General features: G+C 53.5%; 2 protein-coding genes across 3 annotated transcripts in view; one reads left to right on the top strand and one right to left on the bottom strand.

The window, feature by feature from the left end:
* Window positions 1–1,618: 1,618 nt before the first annotated feature.
* GORASP1 (golgi reassembly stacking protein 1) lies at window positions 1,619–10,722 on the bottom strand. Of its 2 annotated transcripts, XM_084248099.1 has the most exons (9): window positions 10,580–10,722; window positions 6,285–6,365; window positions 5,556–5,759; window positions 4,283–4,369; window positions 4,023–4,153; window positions 3,529–3,766; window positions 2,704–2,863; window positions 2,125–2,277; window positions 1,619–1,898 (listed from the first exon to the last, which is right to left on the bottom strand). In XM_084248099.1, exons 1-9 carry the CDS (start codon window positions 10,640–10,642, stop codon window positions 1,648–1,650), a joined length of 1,368 nt encoding a protein of 455 aa, XP_084104225.1. In that variant the 5' UTR covers window positions 10,643–10,722; the 3' UTR covers window positions 1,619–1,647. The 2 variants fall into 2 exon arrangements, with proteins under 2 accessions (XP_084104225.1, XP_084104226.1); XM_084248100.1 differs by lacking the exons at window positions 5,556–5,759; window positions 6,285–6,365.
* Window positions 10,641–23,379, top strand: part of TTC21A (tetratricopeptide repeat domain 21A) — a gene marked incomplete at both ends in the record, with an annotated part of 31,148 nt that continues 18,409 nt past the window's right edge. Inside the window, 10 exons of the mRNA XM_084247799.1 lie at window positions 10,641–10,721; window positions 10,803–10,967; window positions 12,237–12,366; window positions 13,406–13,516; window positions 14,185–14,351; window positions 14,879–15,001; window positions 16,857–17,014; window positions 19,885–19,969; window positions 21,023–21,121; window positions 22,502–22,694. Coding sequence (XP_084103925.1) covers window positions 10,641–10,721; window positions 10,803–10,967; window positions 12,237–12,366; window positions 13,406–13,516; window positions 14,185–14,351; window positions 14,879–15,001; window positions 16,857–17,014; window positions 19,885–19,969; window positions 21,023–21,121; window positions 22,502–22,694 — 1,312 coding nt within the window. The remainder of the gene's footprint in view (window positions 10,722–10,802; window positions 10,968–12,236; window positions 12,367–13,405; window positions 13,517–14,184; window positions 14,352–14,878; window positions 15,002–16,856; window positions 17,015–19,884; window positions 19,970–21,022; window positions 21,122–22,501; window positions 22,695–23,379) is intronic.

Raw genomic sequence — 23,379 nt, 5'->3', positions numbered from 1 at the left:
ATTTTTCACTTGTCATTTTCCTTCATAGCAGATTACAGAGAATGAAACTTCTGGTTTCACTTACCCTGGAAATAGTTAGCATGGATAATCATTTTAGCCCCCAATTTAGGGTGAGGCGGGGTGTGAAAGTGAGGGAGGGAAGAACCAGGAGCCTTGGGCAAGGGCGAACTTTCAAGCAGGTGACCAGTCATGGGAGCTGCCTCAGCACTGCTGGGGCGATTCTGTTCTGCGTCCTGAATTCTTATAGACCTGGGACTCCCAGACAATCCAGCAGTCAGGCTCCAGCGTGGACTTTGAACACAGCGCCTCCCTGTTCTGGTAGGCTTGGCAAGAGCTTGCTTTAAATGTAGTCTCAAGCCTAGAAACTTGAAGTGTTGGCTCCTTTAGGCCCACCCACTCCCCCACCCCAAGAGCTGATTGTCCTTATCCTATAGAATCTGTGAATTGCCTGTTAAGTGCAGACATTACAAATCAAGAGGTAAAGGTGGGAATTTTCAATGGGCAGAAACTGGAAAGACAAGGCCAAAGGCAGGTTTCATGGTAGCCATCAAGGAGTGGGGGAAAGGTGAGGGACCCTAGCCAAGGCAGAAGAGGACGCCAGGTGTGAGGGGCTGGCCTTGGATGGAGCCCTCGTCTTCCTGCAGGAGGGCCTTTACCCACTCTTGCAAGCCCCTCATCCCCGCCTTGGGCTGGGAGTAGTGTGTCCAATGGACTGGCTTGGAGTCAGCATAAGATAGTGAACTTTAACTTGCAATTTTTATTCACCCCTGAGGCTGGCTGGCTGCATTGTACATTGCATTAAGAGATGGTTGTGTAAGTTTGGGAGCTGCCAGGAGTCACCACGGGGACTCCCAGGCCTGTGGGCTGTAAGCCCTGGAGAGGAAGAAGCATCGTGGTCCAAGCACAGGTGAGTCTCTGCTGAAGAACTTAGTGTTTCCAAGCCCTCTCTCCCAGGAGAGGTGGGCAGATGCACTGCCTCTCTCCACCTGTCAATGGCATGTTAGTAGCCTGAGCACCTGCACGGCGGCACATTGGGATGAGGGCCCACGATGAAGTTAGTGGGACTTGGGGGTGCTTCCCAGTACAGATGGGGCTAAGCTGTGAGCTGTGCAGGGAGAGTCTGTGATTCAGCAAACATTCCGCACCAACCCCTTCCTCCCTCGTCTGTGTTCACATCTGAGCGTATGTGAACCTTGTTGCCTTGGTAACCAGAGCAGGTGCAAGCACTGGCACTAAAGGTGAAGAGCCAACAGATGTCCTTCCCCCAGACGCGTGGCCTCCTCTTACTACCCACTGAGGCTCCATGCCCCACCCAAATAGCAAAGAATCCTTTCATCTTCTACCCCAGCTCCTGCAAACTTATTCAATCTGGGGTACTGCTCCCAGCTGATACCACCCCAAAAGCACTTGAGATTCTCAAACAAGTGCTCAAATCCCCAAAGCCAGTACCATTAGAATAAATGCTGGAGGGGAGAGGTGTCATCTCTTAGAGTGGACACAGCAGCCCCCACCAGCAGCAGTACCCACATGTCACTCTGAGCAGCGGCCTAGGGAGCTGAACACACCAGGCCATGTAATATGGCCCTAGCTGCCTCCCCACATGGGCCTTGTAAAATGCCATCAGTGGCCTTGTCACAGCCCGGGGTATTATTCCAAAGTAGAAAGCTGGGCCTGACTGGCAGCCCCCTCAGCCTCTGCCTCAAAATCTGGGCTCTCTGTACTTGCTGGCTCCTCAGCCTGAGCTTCAAGCAGCTCCGCAGACAGCCCATCTTCTGGTGAAGCTGTAGAGTTGAGGCTGTCAGGAAGAGTCAGCTGAGGCAGGTGGTCCAGTTGGGCCTGGACACCTGGGCTGTCCAGGAAAGAGACCTCAAACTCGGACCCAGACCACGTGGCCTCACCTGCAATACAGAGAGTGGGGCTGAGGAGGCCTTCAGAACCTTGGCCTAGGACAATAACCCCACTGACCCCCCACAATTCCCACCCCAGATGTTCATGACAGATAGGAGATCTAGTGTACAGATGCAACCTGAAGGCCACCCTAGAAGGCAGCCGAGGAACTCAAGGTAGCCTTCCCAACAAGCCAGGGTCCTTCCCAGAAGGCTTTAGAAGGTGCTGGCCGCTCACCACCACGCTCATGAGAACTGCTGCTGGAGCAGACATCCTCTGGCCCTGAGGCTGAGACAGCTGTGGAGGCCATCTCTGTGGAAGAGGGCAGGCTGGGCCAGACACTGGTGTTGCCGTTGTCCAAGAGGGAGATGCCTGACACATCCAGGAAGCCTGGAGAAAGGGGTACAGTTGTTGCCAGTGCAGAACCTCTTCTTCTGGAAGGCCAGTGCCCTGAGGTCCCCCCGCCTTGTTCCTGGGGCCTCTGGCCCAGCTATGAAACTAATCCCCTCAGCCCAAGGTGAAGCTCCTACCCAACCCTAAAAAGGTTCCCTACTGCCTGCTTCTGAGGAAGAAAAGGGGCCTGGAGTTAGGTACCATGAGAAGAACACCATGGCAGAGGGTCTAGCCCCTGTTCTGGACCCAATTTGCTGTGGGAGCAGATCACCTCTCTCCTCTGGAATGCAGACCCCTCCCCCCCCATTCAAATATCCAGATGACTGAATTCTCTGCAACCACTCTGAGAGAAGAAGGGTTGAGGCCCTCTTCAGCAACAGGGTTGCGGGTCCCTCAGCCACCTTTCCAGGGCTTGCTTACTACCTGGATCCATGACTCGCTGTACTGGAGGGGGAGGCTGAAGAGGTGTTTCCATGGAACGTGGCAGTACCCCGAGGTCAACGCCTGGAGCACCATCATGGCTAGGACTCCCAGTCCCCGGAAGCTGTTCCTTCATGGAGGAGCCAGGGGCCTGCAACAGGGCCTAGGGGAGCCAGGGAAGAAGGAACAGGGGTGGGCAGTCGGGACAGTGCAGCTGACACTTGCCACATGAACACTGCTCTGTCCCAAGGGGCAGCTTGGTGACCTGCCCCTTCTTCCACAGGGAAAGTGGAGTCGGGCCAGAGGGGCCTGGTGGCCTCCCCTGCAGGGCTGACATGAAGACAGAGCACTCGTCCTACTCTGCTGAGGTGCTCCAGGTGCCCACGATTGGGCCCCTTCAGTGACACACCTCATGGATGCCCTATTCAGACCCCAGGCACCAGCCCAATGCCCAGAGTCACTTGGGGGACCTGCTTTACAGCTATGAAGGCAGGGCTAGCACCCCCCTGCAGACTTGGCCATACCAACCAATCTGGAGCTTGATACCCAGAATAAGGTTCTGGCCACCTCTGAGCCTGCTTCCCACTCATGAAAAAGACAACTCATGCCTCACCCTCACCTGCAAACCCACGTGGCAGGAGGGCCAGAAGGTTTCACTGTCCCAGGGTGGGGTTCCCCTGTTCTGTTCCCACTGGGTCCAAGAAGCCAAAGGGCCTCCCAAGGGATAGGCCCCTAGTGAAGGTGGCCTCTGGAGTCCCCTCCCAGCTTGCAGGCCCTGCCCACATGAAGCTCCCCTCTGCCCCTGGCTGGTAGGTGGTCCCCACATACCTCCATGTAGTCACCCTGCCTGGAGTCTGTCTCTGTACCAGGAGGGTCAGGAAAGTCCTGGAGGATGGATCCGGGTGGCAGGCTACCAGGTGGTGGGCTACCAGGTGGCAGGGCACCGGGTGTTGGGGCACCGGGTGATGGAGTACCAGGTGGTAGGCCACCAGGTGGCTTCCGGAGGCAGCTGGGAGGCTGCGTTGGGATCCGGTGCAGATACCCGTAGCCGATACCACACCCCAGACTGCCAAAGGCCAGAAACATTCAATATAGGGGCTTCCCCCAGCCCTTCCTATCTCCCCCACCGCCACATCACATCCCTTCCCCAATAATCAGCAGTGAGGGGCTGAATGGGCGCCTCCTGAGCTGATGGGCAGCCTTAGGACCCCTAGGCCCAGGGCCCAGCCCCCCACCCTCACCACTGGACTCTGGAGGTCCATGCCCGTCAGTCAGGGACCACCCAGGGCTCCACCCTGCAGCCCTCCAAGCCCCGGAAGTACCTGCCCTCTCCACCCCAGGCTGCGTTGGGAGTTACAGTCACCTCCCGGCAGGAGTCGGACTCAGAGTTATAAACCATCAGCTTCAAGGGCCTCCCCTCGTGGGACTCAATGAGTGTAAAGAAGTCTTCTGACTATGACAAACACACAGCGACTGAGCCCTGCTGCCAGCACTGGGACGGGAAACCTCAACAGAATGAGACACCTCCCACGGGCAGTACCCATCTCTCCACACCCAGCCAGGCAAGTCACAGGCTCCTCACCTCCTGGAGGATCTGATCTGAGCCAACCACATAGTCTGTGTAGGGGCGCAGGCCAGCAAGGGAGGCAGGTGAAAAGGGTTCCACATCCTGGGGAAAGAAAAAAAAAAAAACGATCTCTCACTCCTGGGGGGTGCAGAGTGGGGATGGATGGGGGAGGGAGCAGCCTCTCCAGGTGTTGAAGGACAAATCCTGTCCCCAAGTCAGGAGGCTCCCACTTCCTGCAGTTCCACAAAGTTCCCAGCAGAGGGCAGTATGATGGCACAGCTCCCACCCCAGAGCTCTGAAATCTGACCTGAGTTCCATTCCTGGCCCCACCAACTGCTAAAATGCGTGACTGGGAATAAAATACTTAACCTCTCAGCCTCAGGCTCCCCAAAATCATAAGTAGGCTATGTAATACTTATGCATAAAAATCTGAGAAGAGTTTTTAAATATTATATGTGAAGAATGAAAACCAGGCCTTGGCCTACAGTCAATGGCACAGCTGTTACTACTGCAGGCATGTGGCTGGAGACCCTGGGGAAGGGCGGGAGGCGACAGTGAGTGGAACCAGGTACAAAGAGCACTGTCTCACAGTCTCCCAGGGAAATGTAAAGGGGTTTGTGTCATCACCCATTTCACTCAAGTACAAACTGAGGCAGCTAAAAGGTTGAGAGGTCTCCTGCTCGAAGTCAGCAACAGAGGAGGCGACAAACCGAATCAGCCCTTTCCAGCCCTGGACCCTCTCCTCCCACCAGGCTGGAGAAACAACACTGGAGAAGCTGGGCACATCAGCAAACAGACATGGCACGGGTGGATGCGTGACTATGAACAGACACTAACAGCGCTGTCTGTGACGACTCAAGTCACTGCAGTTGTTAAGGTTCAGATCCAGGGGCCCATCCAGTGCCCAAAGGTACTTTCAGGGGACCTGCTCCATGCTACCGAGTATGCCAGAAGAAACTCAAGACTGATGATCACAGCCACATCCTAGCAGTACCACCACCTGTCCGGTAGGTGGTGTCGCCACCTTTCAAAATTAGAAGCCAAGGTCTAGAGGGTATGCTAGTGCCCCAGGTCACAGGGCAAACCAGAGCAGGGCACTGTCCGCTAACGGGAAGCCTTTCTGGGACATGGCATAGGGCAGACCCTGGCTTCGGGAATGCTCTAATAAACAGGGGCTCTTGGCTCTCCCAGCTGCCCCTCATACACCCCACTTCCTGCCCCCAGCGGCCCCCCTCCCAAGTGACTAGCCCACCTTCCCAGTATGTTCACATTTGCCCCCAAAACTCACCAGCACATGCCACACGTGCTCGCTAGCCCTGCGGAAACTGCAGAAGCGTACGCTGGCACCCAGCAGGCCCTGGCCGCCCCACATGTTGCTAGGCACCACCTCCACCTCGCGCACTTTCATGGTCTTCATATTGAACACCTCCAGCTTGACAGGCTTCTCCACATTGGCCTTCAGCAGCGCCCGCAGCGTGTCATTCTCCTTGTTCTGCAGGGAATGCAGGGCTGATTCCTCAACCCCCCCTCACTCTCGGGCTGAGGCCTTTGGACAAATCTGGCCAGACACAGGGCCAGGGTCAACTACCTCAGTAGATGGCCTAGGGCAGTGGCTGGCCCAGTCCACAGGCCAGGCCTGAGCCTGCAGCCACTACAGCTCTCACTACCCTCAGCACAGCTAAGTCCTCCTCCTTCAGCTGGCCTGAAAACACCACAAGGATGCAAAGAGCCAGCTGGGTCCAGAGCCCAGCAGTGCTGCCATTGGCCAGAGTCCCATACCTTTCATGCTCCGAGAGGCAGTTCCGTTAGGCCTTGTGGCCAAGAGCGCATTTACCTCTACTTCACCCCAGAGAGCTCAGGAGCTAAGCTGGGCTGGGCCCCTGTGGGGCTGAGTACAGCACTGGAAGAAGAGAGATGGGGCTGGGCCTCCCTCCAGAAGGGGAGACAGGAACAGGGCCAGGGTCCTCAGTAGGACAGGAGACACAAAGCAAGGCAGAGGCACAATGGGGAGTCTCACCAGTCTCGAGTGCCCAATGGTGATGATGAAGTCAAAGTAGGGCTCCAGGCCAGCCTGCTGAGCTGGGGAGTTCTCCTGCACCTGTCCCAGGGCAGAGGCCCCATTAGTGTGCCAACTCTCCCACATGGCCCCCCTCAGTTTCAGCAACCACCCCGGCCCCCACCTCCCAGGTGGATGCATGCACTGGCCTCCAGCCTCTCCAGGCCCAGCACCGCCTGAGCTTCACCAGGCCCATCCATGCTCTCTGAGGCCTTCTGGGCACAGATTTTGCTCTCGAGGAAAATGCTTTTTTCCTAATCACTATCCACTGATTGTACTTGCTGAGCGGCCTCCTGCCACAGTCTGGCGGACCTGGGGGCTATCAGTAGGCCACCTGGAGACAATGTGGGGCAGGCCTGAGGGGATGTTCCCCCAGAGGGCTAGGCTGGGGTGCTGGGAAGTCAAAGGTTTACCCTAAAGGTTGACACTGACAGGGAGGCCCCAGAGAGATGGCACCAGGGCTGGCCCAAAAAAGAGTAGGGAAGGCAGCCTGGGTCAGATCCCAGACCCTATGGTGACAGAGCCAGGCTCAGTCTAGCAGATGGGGGAGCTGCTGAAGAGACAGACCCCAGGCATAGGAATGAGCCCAAGTCAGAGAACAGGGCAAATCCGGCCTCATAATCTAGCTCCACTTGCGCCAGCCATGCCCAGCACAAGGGTACTCTCTGCATAGAACTCCAAAATCACTGTCGTTTCCAAAAGCATAGACATCAGGCCTTGCAGCCATGGTGGAACTCCCTCCCAAAGGCCCCATTTATAGAGCCTCAAAAACAATGTGGCCTTTATCCCCAGCTCTGACCCTGAAGGCGGGGCCCCAAACCCTTGGGCTTTTGGCTGTGAGCACTTGATGCCTGGCTGGTCAGGTATCAGTCAGGCACCAGCCCCAAGGGCACAGGGCTCATGAGGTCCCAGGTTCTGCCCCTTCCGGATGGCTCCGCAAGGGGGAGGCCCTACACCACCTGGTCCTCCAGTAAAGCGCACTGCCGAGTCTTTGGCCCAAGGCCAATTTGTCCTTGTAATTAGGACACTCTTCTGGCAGAGTCATCAACTGAGTCCTTCTTGCAACCTCCAGAAACTGCCATGGCTTCCAATGAGAGTGAGCCAGAAACCAACTCCAGCCCCAGCTGGTCTGGTCCTGAGGGTACTACAAGGAGAGCCCTGAGTCCTTCAGGGAAAAGCTGGGACAGCTCTCTAGGTGCTGGCTAATCAGAGACAGCTAGCAAGGAGTGCTTCTCTGGGTGCAGGCAACACTCCACTTCCTGAGGTCAGGCCCCCTGTTCCAGAGGCCAGTGCCACCAGGCTGTCTGCCCACTACCCTTCCCAACATTGTGTCCACTGCTGTCCATCATTAGTGAGGTCCAGAGACCAGGCCCCCACTCCCCAGGCCTGCCCTCTCCAGCCTACCCTCCTCTCCTGGGGCCTTGTCAGGCTGTACTCCACACCCCTCACCCTGGGCCTTGTCATGGCCCTCCACAGTGAAATAATCTAGGGGCGGCCCATTGTACCCCAACTCTAGCAATAAGCAAGGCTCTTTGTCCAGCTCTCCCTAGGGGGCTCCCATGGCAGCCGACCCAGAAGTCCAACAAAGTGCTGCTTTCATAATAGCGCTCCCGCCACCCCCCATTCCCCATGAGGGAACCTAATGTGACTGACAGTGACAGCAGCTGCCACCCAGGGTGGCTGGTGCCAGGGAAGTACACCACCTGCTTTCCCAATCAGTTAACCCCCTTACTAAGCCCAATGTACAGAGGAGGAAAAGTCCTCAGTTACTCAGTTATCTGACCCCAGAAAGTCCAAGCCAGAGCTTGCTTCTCACCACAGCCCTACGCCCCAGTGGAATCCTCCACTGCTCCAAGTCGCTGAGGGCAGAGGTTTCCCCCAGGTGCCCAGCACACAGCAGGAATGATAATATCTGTAAGGTGGCACGCTTGTTCTTCAGTTTTTGAAAATGGAAGCAGGTAATGTCATACCCCCAATACAAACCTCCTGCTGTCTTGCCATCTCAGAATAAGATCCCAAAACCTCAGGACAAGAGGTAAGGTCCCAGGTATGGCCTCCCCGGTGGTGCAAGGGTTAAGACGCAACCTATGAAGCTATCCGCAGCCACTGCAGCACATTCGATTCCAGGCCAGGGAGCTACCCACATGGCACAGCAGACCTCTCCTGACTCGCCTTGCTGCTCCCCTCAGCAGTGTATTTCAGGCAGTCTGCCTGTTCTGCTCCCTACACACACACACACACACACACACACACACACACACACACACACACACACCAGCTCTTGTATGCATAAATAAATAAATCTTAAAAAAAAAAAAAGAGGTAAGGTCCCACCTCACTCTCGACCCCCTTCCTTCCACCGACCACCCTGTGCAATGCACAGGCCTCACCTGCTTGCTTCTCAGACACAACAAGCATAGTCCCAACTCAGGACTTCCGCCTGCCCAGCAGACCCGCCCCACTCACGGCTGTGCTGTCCAGGCTTTCCCTCCTTCCCAGGGACTCCTCTCCCCACATGTCTATCTAAAACAGTACCCACTCATCATTCTTTATCCTCCTCCCCTGCTGCAATGGTCTACCTAGCGAGGATTGCCACCTACCACTTTTTGTCTGTCTCTTTTCTCTCTCTGCTGGCATCCAGGTGTAAGCTCCACGGAACAGACTGATGTCTGTTCTGGTCACTGGTTTATGGCCCAAGCCTAGAACTCTGCTTGTGCTCAAATATACCTGTTTTTGTGAATGATGCTCTCCAATCCCCACTTCTCCACGCTGTCCCTCTAACTGACTCTTCTTCTCTTCCCACCTACTGTGGCCCTACCCCCTCCCTTCAGACAATATTCTCAGTTCCTTCTGGCTGCAGGCACCACAGTCCACCTTTTCTGGCCTGTGATGATCTCACCATGATGCCTGCTAGGAAAGGCTCCTCACCAAGCACAAATCCTGTCAACTCTGGTCCTTGGAGCCATCCTGGTCTCCCTTTTAGGAAATCCCTTCTTTAGCCCTCCCCCTGGAGTTGATGACAGAACCTTCCATCACAAACAGAGCCCACTCTGGGCCTTCCTGGTGGTGCAAGGGGTTAAGCACAGCACTATGAGGCAATCGGCAGCCTCTGCAGCACGAGTTCGATCCCCAGCCGGCCAGGGAGCAACCCACATGGCGCAGCAGACCTCTCCTGTCTCGCCTGCTGCTACCCTTTGCAGTGTGCTTCGGTCATTCTGCCTGTTCTGTTCCCCGCTCTGTCTCTGGTGAATCCTCTCACCTCCCATACCTTTGGCCTGTACCCCCAGTTCTTGTATGCATAAATAAATCTTAAAAAAAAAAAAAAGAGCCCACTCAACAGCCAGGCACCAAAATGACAAGCTTGCCTACCTACACCCACCTCTGCACCCATCCACGTTGCACAAGGAAGAAGGGGATCCCGTCCCACTGTGTACCCTGATGGGTGACCCTCCTGCCCCCCTCATCCACCCGACAGCCCCTCCCTCTCCACAGCACAAATCTCCACCCCAAATCTCTATCTGGCTATGGACCCCTCTCCTCACTTTCAGGCTACAGGAAGCCCACTCTGTCTCCACTTTCCCCAAGACAGCTCATCCAGACCTCGTGGCTCCACGGAAAAGTCATTCTCTCCTCAGGTCCTCCCTACAACGTTCACCTGGGCCAATCCCTGCCACAAACGCGCTTCCCTCCCCTCGCCTTCTGCGCCATTCTCCGGCTCTCCCGCTCCCCACTCTCCCTGGCAGGTTGGCACCCGAGCAAGTCTCTCCAACCCTGTGACAGGCCAGCGCGCCGCACAGAGGTTACCCCGACCCGCAGGGCCCCAGGGCGGGGACCGCCGGGGCCTCGGCATCGCCGGCTCAGGCTCAGGCCCAGCAGGAGCGCAGCACACGGCAGGAGCCTCCTAAGTGCACGACCGCCTCCGCCCGGACCTGCTGCAGCCCTCACCCAGGACAAGTGCAGATCCGGGGCGGCGCGGCGGACCAGGAACCGCTCCGGCTTCCTGCACAGCTGGCACCTGGGGGTGGGGTGCCACCCCCACCCCCACCCGCACCCCGCGCTGGGGTGGGCTGCGCCGGGCCCGCGAGGCCGCGGAGGGGCTGGGGCCAGGGGCGCCGCGGAGCCGCCCCTCAGAGGCGACTCCCAGCGCGCAGGGGCCCAACCTCCCCCCGAGCAGCCGCCCAGAGGCCGGGACCTCGCCGCGGCCGCCCGCGGGCCAGCGATGCCCGCCCAGTCCTCGGCGCCGCGGGGCGACTCACTCCGTGCAGGTGGAAGCCCTCGGTGCCGCCCGCCGGCTGCTCGGCGCTGGCGCCCAGGCCCATGGCAGCCGCTCCTCTCCGCTCCGGCGGCGGCGCCGGCGTCCAGAACCGCGGCGCAGACCCCGCGGGCCGACCGGACCCGGCGCCACCAGCGCGGACTCCCTCTCTCGGCGCTTGATTACCAACGCCTTGTCACGTGGGCGCCTTTCTCTGACGTCCTTAGCAACCTGCCCGCAGCTCCGTTTCCAAGGACGCGCGCGCCTCTGACTTCCGGCCGCGAGAGGCGTGCCCAGGGTCCGGAGCCTGGAATACAGTTCCGCGCGGCACCACCGGATCCGGACTCGGAGCCGCGGCCAAGAAGATGAGCAGCAGTGACTCCTCTCTCATGGTGCGTGGTCCGGGCTGTCTGGCCGCCCCTTCTGACCCGTACCAGGACTCCCTCCCGCCCCCTGCCGCTCTCCTGTCGCCTCTCTGACCGCTCCTGCTGTTGCCTCTACCAGCCTTTCATTGACCCCAGCTGCTACAGGTGGTCCTGGCTCTTTCTCGCCTCACTCTTCCTGGAGAATGCATATCCTCCAGTGTTCTCTTTGCACCCCGGACCCCAAATCAGCATCCCAGATCTGACCCCAAGCGCTCCCAAACAATGCATCCCAAACCCATAGCCATCTGATCTTCCCCTACCGTCTGTGCCTCTTCTGTGTCCCCCACCTCAGAAGATGCCACCACCACTTGATCCTCCAGCCTTAATTGGTCCGCCAGCCTTAATTCTCCAGCCCAATCTCCTGATCATATCAGCAAGAAATGTCAGCTCCTAAGTGTTTCCTGAAATCACCCACTTCTTTTTATCACATTTCCCCCCAGGCACCCGCAACAGTTTCTCTCCTGACTGGTTTATCTGCTCCCGCTCTCTTCACCAACAGTTCCCCTACCACCACCACCTACACACACACACACACACACACACACACACAAACACACACACATACACATACACAGCCAGAGTGGCTTTTGCAAAAACACACATCTGAACACCTCCCTCCCCTGCTTGAAACCATTCCAACTGCTTCCTTTTACCCTTCAGATGGTGTCTGCACCCTTTCATATGGCCCACAAGGCTGTTTACAATCCAACCACATATGATCCCAACCCCAACACCCACAAACCTTAGGGGAAGTGAGACTATACTTTGAAATCTCAGCCCCCACCACTACTGGGTGACCTTTGTCAAGCTATATAGTTCCCATGAGCTGTTCAGCTTCCTTGACTGTGCGTACAGAGAAGATGATGCATAAGATAGTGGATGCCAAACCCTTGACATAGTTCCCAAGAGGTGGTTAGCCCATAATAACTTGTAACCTTATTGGTGTAATATTTCTTACCGGTGCTCTCTCTTTACCTTTACCTTTCTACTACAAAGTCTGAGTTGCAATGCCCACACACTTGAGCCAGAATCTGTGGATAATCCCAAAACAGTCACCACCAAACTCCTTCCTGGAGAAATAACCTTGGACTAGAGTGGGGCTCCAAAGAACACTTTAAGGCTGCATGTTCACTTTCTCATCCCTTTCCAGAAATGAGGGTGATCAGGGCATGGAGGCTGGGGGAGTGGGTCAGAGAAGGGACTGTGGTCATTGCTACCGGGTCTTCCTCCATGCAGGCTGGGATCATTTACTACAGCCACGAAAAGTACTTTCGCCATGTGCAGCAGGCCGCAACTGTGGGCCTGGAGAAATTCAGCAATGACCCTGTGCTGCATTTTTTCAAAGCCTATGGAGTCCTCAGGGAAGGTAGGGACTCCTCCTTGTTGCCACAAACTGGCACTGTACTCTGGCTCCACCAGCAGGCCTCTGCTTCGTGGCTTCATTGGTATCCTCAGTAGCTACATTCCCAGGTAAACCCACAGAAACCTGTGTAATCAGTGTCTACTTGATCTTTGAGACCTCAGCGAGCTCTCTACCTTTGCTCTGTGCCTTCAGTTCCCTATCTTTAAAATGAAGGGCAGGGCCTCCCTGGTGGCACAGGCGGTTGAGGCTGCACTGTGAAGCTGTCCACAGCTCTGCAGCTCGGGTTCAATCCCAGCCGGCCGGGGAGCAACCCACATGGCGCAACAGACCTCTCCTGTCTCTCCAGCTGCTCCCCTCAGCAGTATATTTTGTCAGTCTGCCTGTTCTGTTCCCCACTCTGTCTCTGGTGAATCCCTCCTGCACATCTGGCCTGTACCCTGGTTCTTGTATAGATAAATAAATCTTTAATGAATAAATAAATAATAAAATGAGGGGCAGAGAGATAGCTGTATGATTATTGAATTAATCCCAGGCTTGGAAGCTGAGAGCCTATAGTGCAGGAAAAAGAGGAGGAGGTAGATGTGGGTCCAGAATGGTGCAGGATCATGGAGAGGGTTGGGGCCCCTGAAGTTGCTGACTTGCTGACATTCAGAAGGTGGTCCCAGGTGGGCTTAAAGGGGTAAATGTAATTGGTGCCTTTTAAACAGCAAGCTGGGGATCTCAGAAGCCTGAGGTCCTTCTCCGGAACTGAGCCACAGTTAAAAAATTCCAGCCTCAAAGGTATCCCTACAAGTGCTAATAGGTGCATCTCTCAGCTCCATGCCCTCCAACCCCTGGAACCTGGACTATGGGACCAGCAGCCCTTTCAGGGGCTTTAGTCTTCAATGAACTTGGGCCATTCAGGATATTTGGGCCTGTTAATCCTCTGATTCTGGGTAAAACCAGGTGGTGTTCAGCCTTGGGTCAACCCTGAGAAAGGTCCCCATGTGACTGCCCTCTGGGCCTGGAGCCAAAAGCATAACCACCTGGGCCTTCTTTGTAGAGCACATCCAGGATGCCATCAGCAACCTGGAGAGCATCCGGAATCACCCCGAAGTGACCCTGTGTTCCATCATGGCGCTCATTTATGCTCATAGGTGCTGTGAAACCATTGGTGAGTACAGTCATGCTCAGCGAGGTCTAGCCAGCTGGGGAAGGAGCCCAGGCTCCACACACAGCCCATCAAGGACTGCCAAGGAGGTGTGTGCATGGGTGACTGCAGATGCTCTTGGCCAGTGAGGAATGCCTGCTGTTCCCCTCTAACCCCCCACCCCACCCCAGACCTAGTGAAGACCCCATGCATGGGCCCAATTGAGTGGGAGCCGTGGTGAGAACATGACAGTGGAAGGAGTCTTCTGGATCCCTGCTTTCCTTTGCCAAGATCTTATTGGGAAAAGTTAGTCTGATATACGTTCTACCCCTCCTCTCTACCTCTCTAGATTCAGAGACAGATTCCAAGAGACTACAAACTGCTACTTCCCCACCAGAAAGTCGTGTGGGCCTGAGGCTGGGGATTCAGGCTTGGTCTGTCTCAGCACACTGCTGGGCACAAAAGAGAAAAGATAAATCTCAGGCAGTAAACCTGGGTCAAGGCCTGGGCAGCTCCTGTGACATCCCAGCGGCCACTGTGGTTGGTTTCCAGGCCCTGGATTGGGGTCTAGTCAGCTGCATGTATTGAGGGAGGCTCAGAATATACAGAGGTGCCTCCCTGGGTCCCCAATGCCCGCTGCAGGACCAGGCAGACCTCCTCACCCTGAAATAAAGATGTACTCGGATTTACAGACCAAGAAGCCATTCAGGAGCTCGAGAGCAGCCTGAAGGAAATCCGCAAGACAGCTAGCGGGTCTGCACTGTACTACGCTGGCCTCTTCCTCTGGCTCATGGGACGCCATGACAAGGCCAAGGAATACATCGACTGTATGCTGAAGGTCTCCAGCAACTTCAGAGAGGTACCTTCCTCTGACATCTTGGGGAAAACAGCTACAGAAAGCATTAGCTTGCGCACGCACCACAGCTCGGCACCTGTTCCCCCGCAGAGGGCCTGGGACTGGGGTGGGCCACACCCAGGCACTGAGGAGACCCCAGAGTAAAGTCAACCAGCAATGGCAAGACAGGCAAGGGTGCTGTAGCAATGGGTAAGAGAGCTGTGGGGTCAGGGGTGGCAGGGGCAGGGCCAGGGGTTTGGGGGGTGGCCCTGACCCCGGCCTGGAAAGTCTGAGGGCCTTCTACAGGAGGATCCTGCTAGACTGAGCTTTAAAGATTAGTGGTAGTTAATCAGGTGAAGGATTGGGGCATTCCAGGCAAAGAGACAATGGGAGCAAAGACCTGGCAGTGGGAAAGAGAGTAGGGCTGCCCTGGGACCTGTCAGATTCTGGAGTGTGGCGTGACTAAGGGGGGGACATGAGGCAAGAGGAGCAGGCTGCCCCCAGGCCTTGCAGGACTGAGGACTTCATCTGTTGTCTTGTTCTCATGCTAGGGCTACGTGCTCAGAGGCTGGGTGGATCTCACCTCAGATAAACCCCACACTGTGAAGAAAGCCATCAAGTACCTGGAACAAGGAATTCAGGACAACAAAGATGTGCTGGGGCTGATGGGCAAGGTGGGCAGAGAGGGAGGGAGTGGGAGTATCCCTGACAGGCTCCTGGAGCCAGAGACCAGCTGGGTGAGCCGAGGCCAGACCCTCCATCTGCAGGCCCCTTACCTCCAGGTCTCACACTCGTTGCCGCACCTGTCACTTCTGTCTGCTGAGGGGCCCTCTCAGAGTCTGTCCTCCTTTGACTCAGGCTTTTTTGCTTTGCCTTTTGGTTTCACTCCCTCATTCACTGCCCCTTTTCTCTGCACCTTTCTCTCACTTATCCTCTTCTCACATAAATTCATTCGTTGGAGGTGAGGAGAAGGAGGTATGCTACCTGTTTTGTACTTTCTGAGCTTAATTACTGATTTTTTTGTTCTTATGTAACTCTCATTGAATCAATCTATAAGAGAAAAACTATCCTCCTATTCACTTCTGGTGATATAGATCTGACAACGTGACTATATGCTCATTTAAAAAACGCAAGTCTGAAAAAGTCTGAAAAGGTTGAAAGATGAGTGAAAATGCCCCTTGTAGCCCTGTCATGCCCAAACAACTCATGTTGGCATCTTAATGTCTCCCCGTCTTTTTTCTACGTGTGGGTTCAGGTGTGCCTTAGTTTTCTGGAAAGCAGACGCCTCAGAAGTGGTCATGCAGGAGGCTCACCAGGGAGTGCCTTGGGACCAGCCCCCATGAGGAAAGTGAAAGTGGGTAGAGGGTGAAGTTGGACGGTGAAGCCAGCACAGCAAAGGCCTCAGCCAACTCAAAGGCAATCCTGGAGCTGGGATGGCCTTCACCAGCCCCCTCACTGGCGAGATGCAGAGCCCAGGCAGCCCTAAGGAGCCCTGTGACCTGGTCTGAGGCAGCTCCCTCCTGCAATGAGCCATCTCAGGACTGAGGCACCTCTGAGAGATCTCTGCTGCCCACTCTCCCCATCCTGACAGGGCTTATGGCACACACTACCGGGTGGGAGATGGTGTCGTTACTGAGTATAGTTGCAATCACAGGGCAACTTCTCATTTGTTTTCTTTCCTTCATGTAATATTTTGTCATTTCTAACATTATATAAAACCCACCCCCTTTGGTGTGGCCTAATGTAATTTACTGACCCACTCTCCTCTGGTTTGGACCTTGAGATGGTTTCCCATTGTACATTGGGAAAGAATACTGCTGTGAATGCTTACACATAAATCCTTATGCAGAATAATCCTCTTGTTTTTAATGAAAGGCCTGTCTCATAATGGAGGGTGGCTGTAGGTCTCACATTAGCCATTTGTCCAGAGTCCAGCTTCAAGGCTTTTAGGAGCATTACCTTCTGCCCCTCAGACACTGTGTCATCACTGTCACAGGAGAACCTGGTGGCCAGCACTGGCCTGCAGAGGCCAGGAATCCTGCCCAGTGGGCCTTCACAGAGAAAAATCACAGCCTTGCTCTAGAGGGGACTGCATGCAAGCCCTAACTTGGAGCTACTGACCTGGGCCCCAGGGAGCAGTTTTCAGTCATGAAATTCAGGAAAGTGAATGGGAAGCGAGTGGGCCATTTGTGGACTTGGCAAGTGCCCACCCAGAGGCCCCAGCTGTCCCTGAGGGGTGACCCCTCCTTTGGCTTTGCTTTCTCCCACACCTCCCGAGTTTCCCATGTTCAGGGCTTAGGTGTCTCCCCGGAACCCCTGCCTTGACCATCCAGGAACCCAAGACTGCTGTGAACCTGGACTTGTCACTGAGTGATGACTCCTTCCTCGGGGAGTTCCCAGGACATCCTTGCCCAACTGAGGGGACCCACAGTGCCCATGTGTCAGGCCCTGTGCCAGTCCTGGTGGAGACTCTTCCCCCGGCTGCCTTCATGCGCCCTGGTGGACATACTTCTCTTGGGCTCTTGACAGGCAACATATTTCATGATGCAGCAGAACTACACTGGGGCCCTGGAGGTGGTGAACCAGATCACCCTTGCCTCAGGGAGCTTCCTGCCCGCCTTGGTCCTGAAGATGCGGCTGTTCTTGGCTCGGCAGGACTGGGAGCAGACTGTGGAAACAGCACACAGGTGAGAGGTAGGGGTGGCCCCGCATCACAGCACAAATGGGCCGCTTCATTCCTTCCTAACTGAAGGTGCTGCCGTATCCCCGCTGTGCAAGGTGGGGAGACGGGAGATGCTGTGTAAGGGATGGAACCAGGCATTAAAATGGATGTTTGTAACAGAGGAGTTATGAATAATGATTTCACCATATTAGGGAGAGGGGGAGCATTGATGTAAGCCACTTACTGTCATAGCAGGAAGCCAGCGGCTGTGGCCTACAATGGAAAAATCAAGAAATAGGCAGACCAAGAAGTATAAGCAATATTTCCAAGAAAGGTGGAACTACCAAAAGAAGCCAAAGCAGCAAGAGTTATGGGAAGAGGCTGCCCCTGAAGAGTTCTTCTGAGGAGTGGAGGGCAGGGGAAAGTAAAGGGAGAGTGGGATTAGGAGCTTTGTATTATTTAATTCTTTAAAGCTCCAAGTGTGATATAATTTAATAGGGAATTTAAAGGGAAAAAGGTATCAGTGACTGAAGAAAGACTTAATAGCTGGCAGGGCACATGAGTAAAGGGAGCAGAGAATTCAGGAGTTATTGAGACTTGTGGAAAGCAGAGACTGCTCTTCAAACATATCCTTGCGAGTCGAAATAAAGACATTTTTGAGGGGAGGAGTATCTGATGGTTTTTTGGAAATGAACTTCCCATGATAAGCAAAGCTTACCTGCTCAAGCTCTAATGCTTTGACTATTTTTATCACATAATTCTAAAATGTAGAATGTTAATTTTCTCCAAAAAAAATGTGAATGGACTACTTTTTTCTGACTGACTGTGAGTCATTATTATGAGTTATTACTAAATGGTGTGGTCATGTGCAGCATAGTTCCAGGAAAAAAAAAAAACAAACACACAATCAGGGGCCTCCCTGGTGGTGCAAGGGGTTAAGTCACAGCACTATGAAATTATCCACAGCCTCTGCAGCACAAGTTCAATCCCCAGCCAGGGAGCTACCCACATGGTGCAGCAGACCTCTCCTGTCTCGCCTGCCGCTCCCCTCAGCAGTGTATTTCAGTTCATCTGCCTGTTCTGCTCCCCACTCTCTGTGGTGAATCCTCTCACCCCCCCACACACACACCTCTGGCCTGTACCCCAAGTCTTGTATGCATAAATAAGTAAATCTTTAAAAAAAAAAAAAAGGCACAACCAACTTCTTCTTTCCCTGTGGAAGAATGAGAACTCCTGAGATAACTGAATTTGAGTCTCAGAGAGAGGTAGTAAATGGAAGGTGATTCCACCCTGCCTGTGCCACGTGTGGGCCCTGCACCTCCTCTCTCAGTTTACACCTGGCCAGTGTCCTTGACAGGAGCTGAGTCAGGAACTTGCTTTGGAGGCTTGGCCTCGGGCCAACAAGATACCTAGAAGCACCTGGGTGAAAGCCACATTTACTGGTCAGCCGTGGGTGTGCTGGGCTGGCCTCCCTGCCGGGCCCCTCTGCCTGCACATGCAGGAAGCCAGGATTTGGGGCTAATAGTCTGCGCCCAACACCCTAATGTCTCCCCTGTGGGGGCTTTCATAGCTACTGGAGTTCATGGAAGTTACTTTTGTTTTTAAAATCTCTGTACTCTCATCTCTTCTCTAGGTGTGTTTCTCTTTATCTCTAAAATTAATTTTTTTCTCTCATTTTTTTCTTCATGAATATTAAAATAATTTTTCTCTCTTATTGGTCTGTTTAAAGAACCAGCTTTGCCTTTTGTAGATGCTATTATATCTTTGTTTTCTAATTTATTAATTTCTGCTCTTAACTTTATTTTTTCCTGTGAACTTCCCTTGTAATTATTCTGTTGTTATTTCTAACTCTGGAGTTGGGCGCCTGGTTCAGCCGGTCTCAATCTTCTCTTAGACTCTATTTAAATCTGCGATGCCCCTCAAAGTACCATTTTTGCTGTAGCTACACATGTGGGTGTGTAGTAGTTTCAGTATTATTTGGTTCAAATAATTGTCTATTATACATTTTGATTCTTCTTTCATCCATAAGCTACTTTAAAGTTGCTTTTTAAAATTTCCAAGTGTATTTGATTTCCAGTGCTTTCAGTCATCATAAATGGTCATAAATGCTTTCAGTCATCATAAACTCTTTGAATGTTGACTGTACCTAATCATATTGGAATTTTGCATGTTAATTCAAGTAAACCTCTCTTATACAGAGACCATTCCCTGAAAAATATAGTTTCCTATAAAGAAACAGAATATTGAAAACCTTGTAACATGATCAGAAGTTGTATCTTCACAGTGATGTGTGTTAACAAGAAGTTCCTTTCCTGTCTTAGAGCCGCAGACTGCCCCCCACCCTAGCATCTCTCTGCCTGGCCCCCAGAACAGACAGGCTACATGATCATGTTTTTGTTAAATGAGATACAAATAGGCTTCTGTCCTGAAGACACCCCAAAATAAGTGATTTAAATAGCTTAAAAAGTTATTCCTATCTCAGGGAAAAGTTTGAGTGGTAGTCCAGGACAGGGAGGAAGCTTAACTCTGTAGGGTCCCAGGCCTGTTCTGTGTCACGGATCTGCCCTTCCTGGGTGTTGCTCATGTGGGCCACTTCCAGCCAGCAGGAAGGAGGAAAGGGCAGCAATGGAAAACCTACTGTGAGAACCCACCTGGATATCACCCTGAGCACTTTCACTTCTATCCTGTTGCAGGGTTTGGTCACGTGGCCACACCTAAGCTGCAGAGGGAAGCTGGCAGGCATAGTCTCTATTCCAGGTAGCCATGTGCCCCGCCAGTTTGGGAGTTTTTTCCAAAAAGGAGAAGGGGAGAATGGACTGTCAGAAATTGCTAGCACACCATCCTGTCCTTACCTGTGAATGCTTTCAATTCATGTGGCTCCTCTTCCTGTTTCAGAATCCTAGAAAAAGATGAAAGTAACATTGATGCCTGCCAAATCTTAGCTGTGCATGAGCTTGCAAGAGAAGGGAACAGGACCACAGTAAGTTCTTTGAAGCCTCCAAAGTTGAACTTTGAAACAAACAAGCCAAGGAAGAATCCCTCATAGCCCCCCTCCCATCCCCAGGGCCTTGGAAGATGATTCCTAGATCTCTGTTCCTTCCTCTCACACCCCCTGTCAAGAGCTGGCCTTGTTTGTTCTTTGGGCAATACAGTTCCAAATAGGGGGCAAGGATGACTCTGGTCCTGCCCAAGCTACCTATTCAACCCCAGGCAGGTGTCTACACCTGGATAAGTCCCAGGGTCCTCATTTGTAAAATGGAGATAAGTGTCCCCACTTTGTGAAGTTACAATAAGGACAAAATGAGAAGACAAGTAGGAGAACTTGGAATAGTGCCTGGTGTCCGTTGACAATTCAGCCGATGTTAACTGGTAAGAAGTCTTGGTTGCATTGAAGATTTTAGGAAATGCCATGTTTTCAGGGAATAGTTAGGATCACTCAGGTATTGGCCAGGCAGTATCTGGCCCCAAACTTGTTCCTAAACCTTATAGTTTTCCAAAGAAACCCCAAAGAACCCTCAAATGCAGTCAGAAACTCTAATAAAATTCTTAATGAAAACCTCAGGGTCCAGACCGGTTCTTATTTTCAAAAAGAGTTTGTGTTTTCAGCCAAAAAAATTATTTTTTTAATAAATGCAGTGAGTGTGGGGCAAATCAAGAGTCTCAAAGGGGTCATGATGAGAAGAGGAAGCTTCTGGTTGGGTTTTATGGAGTGGGGTGAAGTGGAGCGGACAGTCCATACTTGGGAGGGACCCTCAAAAAGGACCACAGCTCAGTCTCTGGGTAGGAACAAGACACAGGCCTGACTTCAACTCTAAGTGACCCCAGAACCCTGAGCAGGCTTTCTGGGGGTCTTGCCTGAGAGCTAATCCTAGGAACAGAGTTAACATTTAATGGCTCTCCTTTGCCACCACCCCAATCCCTGGGATCTACTCCCCACCCCCTACCCCAGGCTGCCTAGTTCTAGCTTTGCTCAAACTTATTCATCAGAGTAGACCCATATTGCCTCTGACATTGTCTGTTTTGTCCCCTGCAGGCTGCTGATCACATCAGAAATCTGATTAAGGCACTAGAGAAAAGAGAGCCCCAAAATCCAAGCCTCCATCTTAAAAAAATTCTTGTGGTTAGCAAACTGGTAAGAAGGTTCTATCTTGGTTTCTGAAATGGTGCTACTTACTATGTTCTTTAGAGGAGAACTGTGGTCCCCCTGGAAACTCCCTGCCCCTCCTCTCTCTGGCTCAAACTTCACCTTGTAGGGTAATGCCCCAACCCTGTGACCCTTAGCTGGCTCTGGCCAATAACTTTTTTTTTTTTTTTTTTTTTTTTTAGAGGCATGTTTTTCTTTATTTATTTGTTTGCTGGTTTGTTTTGTTTATACATGCACTGGGTACAGTCAGAAGCGTGGGAGGGTGAGAGAATTCACCAGAGCCAGAGCGAGGGGCAGAGCAGGCAGAAGGACCGAAGTACACTGCTGAGGGGAGCAGCGGGCGGCAGGAGAGGTCTGCGCGCCATGTGGGACCCTCCTCCGTTGGCCGGGGAGCAGCCGGGGATGGAATCGGCACCGCAGAGGCCTCGGGCAGCTTCGCAACCCAGCGCTCTACCGCTGCGCCACCGGGGAGGCCCTCTGGCCAATAACTTTTAGCTGTTAGACCGGGAGGCACCTAACTTGAGGAAAGAGGGCAATATTATAGCTATTGTACAAATTATGCCCAATTCCAACCTGGGATGCTGGGGCGCCCAGTGCCATCCTGTTTCTGCAGAAGTGACCTGGGAAGGAGCCTCCCCTGGTGGCGCGGCGGTTGAGCGCTGGGTTGAGAGACTGCCCGCAGCCTCTGCAGTGCTCGTTTGATCCCTGGCCACCGGTGAGGGTCCCACACACACACACACACACACACACACACACACACACACACAAGAAGTGACCTGGGAAGTCTGGTTTGCCCAGGCCTCTCTGACATCAGGCAAGGTGCAAACAGATCAGTCTGCCAAACCATCTGTCTCTGCCAGACCCTTCTGCCCAAGGGGTCATTTACCCAAAGCAGGATAACTAGAAGGACTGGCTAGAAGAACAGGGCAGCTCGGGGTCTCGGGGACCAGGACTGTGGAGCTGAATGCCATCAGGACACCATCTTACCCCATATCTGTGTCTGAGTTTCTCTGCCTGGTGCTCCACATGTAGTAGCTGGGAACGTGCCTCCTCCAAGTATTCAAGGCCACTCCTCTCAACTCAGAGAGCTCCTCTCACCCAGTTTCAAGTTTCAGAACACCTCTAAGAGACGCATTGGACAATTACTGTGGCCAGACAGGCGATGGGTCCCTCGGAGCAGCATCCCTGGGGCTCGAGGCAGGTTCCACATGTGTGGCCAGTGGGAGATTCTACACACTGATCTGCCTAGACACAGAGCTCAGGAAAGCCCACCCCAAGCCCTCCAGAGTACCCCGCATTTCTGACACAGCCTTACTCAGATGGGCAGGACTGATTGATCCTGAACCCCCATGTCTCTGTTCCTTACAGTGTGGGAGGCACCAGGCAATGCTGCGACAAGTGTGTACCTTCATTGAGCACACCTTCATGGCCACACCCTCCTATGGCAGTATAGCCGCAGAGCTGGGCTATCTCTTCATCCTGCAAGACCAGGTGAAGGAGGCGTCTCAGTGGTACTCGGAGGCCATGAAACTGGATGAAAACAGCCTGGCTGCCTTGACAGGTCTGTGCGGGTGGGAGCGGGGCAGGGTAGGCGGGGAGGGTGCCTCCATGGGTTCAGGAGAGAGGTGCGGCAACGTATTCTCCACAGGGGGCATGAGAATTTGGGACACATTTCGGTGACTCCACAAGGACAGATGTCAGAGGCACAAGAATTCTCAGAAGTGTGGTCATAGCCACTCTGATCTCCATTAGACCCTCCTGTCCACACTCTAATACCTGGGGTGATTGACAGCCTGTTTCTGTGCCTGGCTGGTCTGGCCTCTTCTCTGGCCTCAGCAGGCCTGTGTAGGACACAGTGCCTCTCCCAGCACCTCTTACCCAGCCTCACCTCTGTTGACCTTCCCTCTGTAGCCCCTGAACTGAAAGTTCACAAGAATGAGTAGTTTTGAATTTTACTTCCCTGTCTGTCCAGATGCTTCCCCATCTCTTTATAGCAAATGTCAAATGCATTTTCCAGAGCCCAGTTTTCAGGTTACGCATTTTTTTCTTAAGCCCTCAAGTCCATGGCCTCTGGAAAATTCTGAACCAGCAATGTTTAGTTTGGTTCAAGGAGGTGTAGGGTGTTCAAGGTAGCCTGGCTTCTGGCCCTGGCGCTGTCTGTTTTTCTGAGAGAGAAGTAGCCACTACTCTCTCACCCCAGGCTCCTCATCAGTGAGTACTTGTCAGAGCGGTTGATCTTGGTTGGT

Source organism: Talpa europaea, assembly GCF_964194135.1.
Source record: "Talpa europaea genome assembly, chromosome: 11".
NCBI lineage: Eukaryota > Metazoa > Chordata > Mammalia > Eulipotyphla > Talpidae > Talpa > Talpa europaea.
Note: the sequence above shows the minus strand (reverse complement) of the source record. Positions and strands in the feature narration are given on the sequence as shown.

Excerpts from the sequence above, each read along its gene's own strand:
- GORASP1 (XM_084248099.1), bottom strand. The coding sequence starts at position 10,642 with ATGGGCCTGGGCGCCAGCGCCGAGCAGCCGGCGGGCGGCACCGAGGGC. Across the intron at positions 4,370-5,555 it reads AGCACGTGTGGCATGTGCTG|GATGTGGAACCCTTTTCACC; the intron begins GTGAGTTTTGGG and ends TTCTTTCCCCAG. Across the intron at positions 4,154-4,282 it reads CAGATCAGATCCTCCAGGAG|TCAGAAGACTTCTTTACACT; the intron begins GTGAGGAGCCTG and ends TGTTTGTCATAG.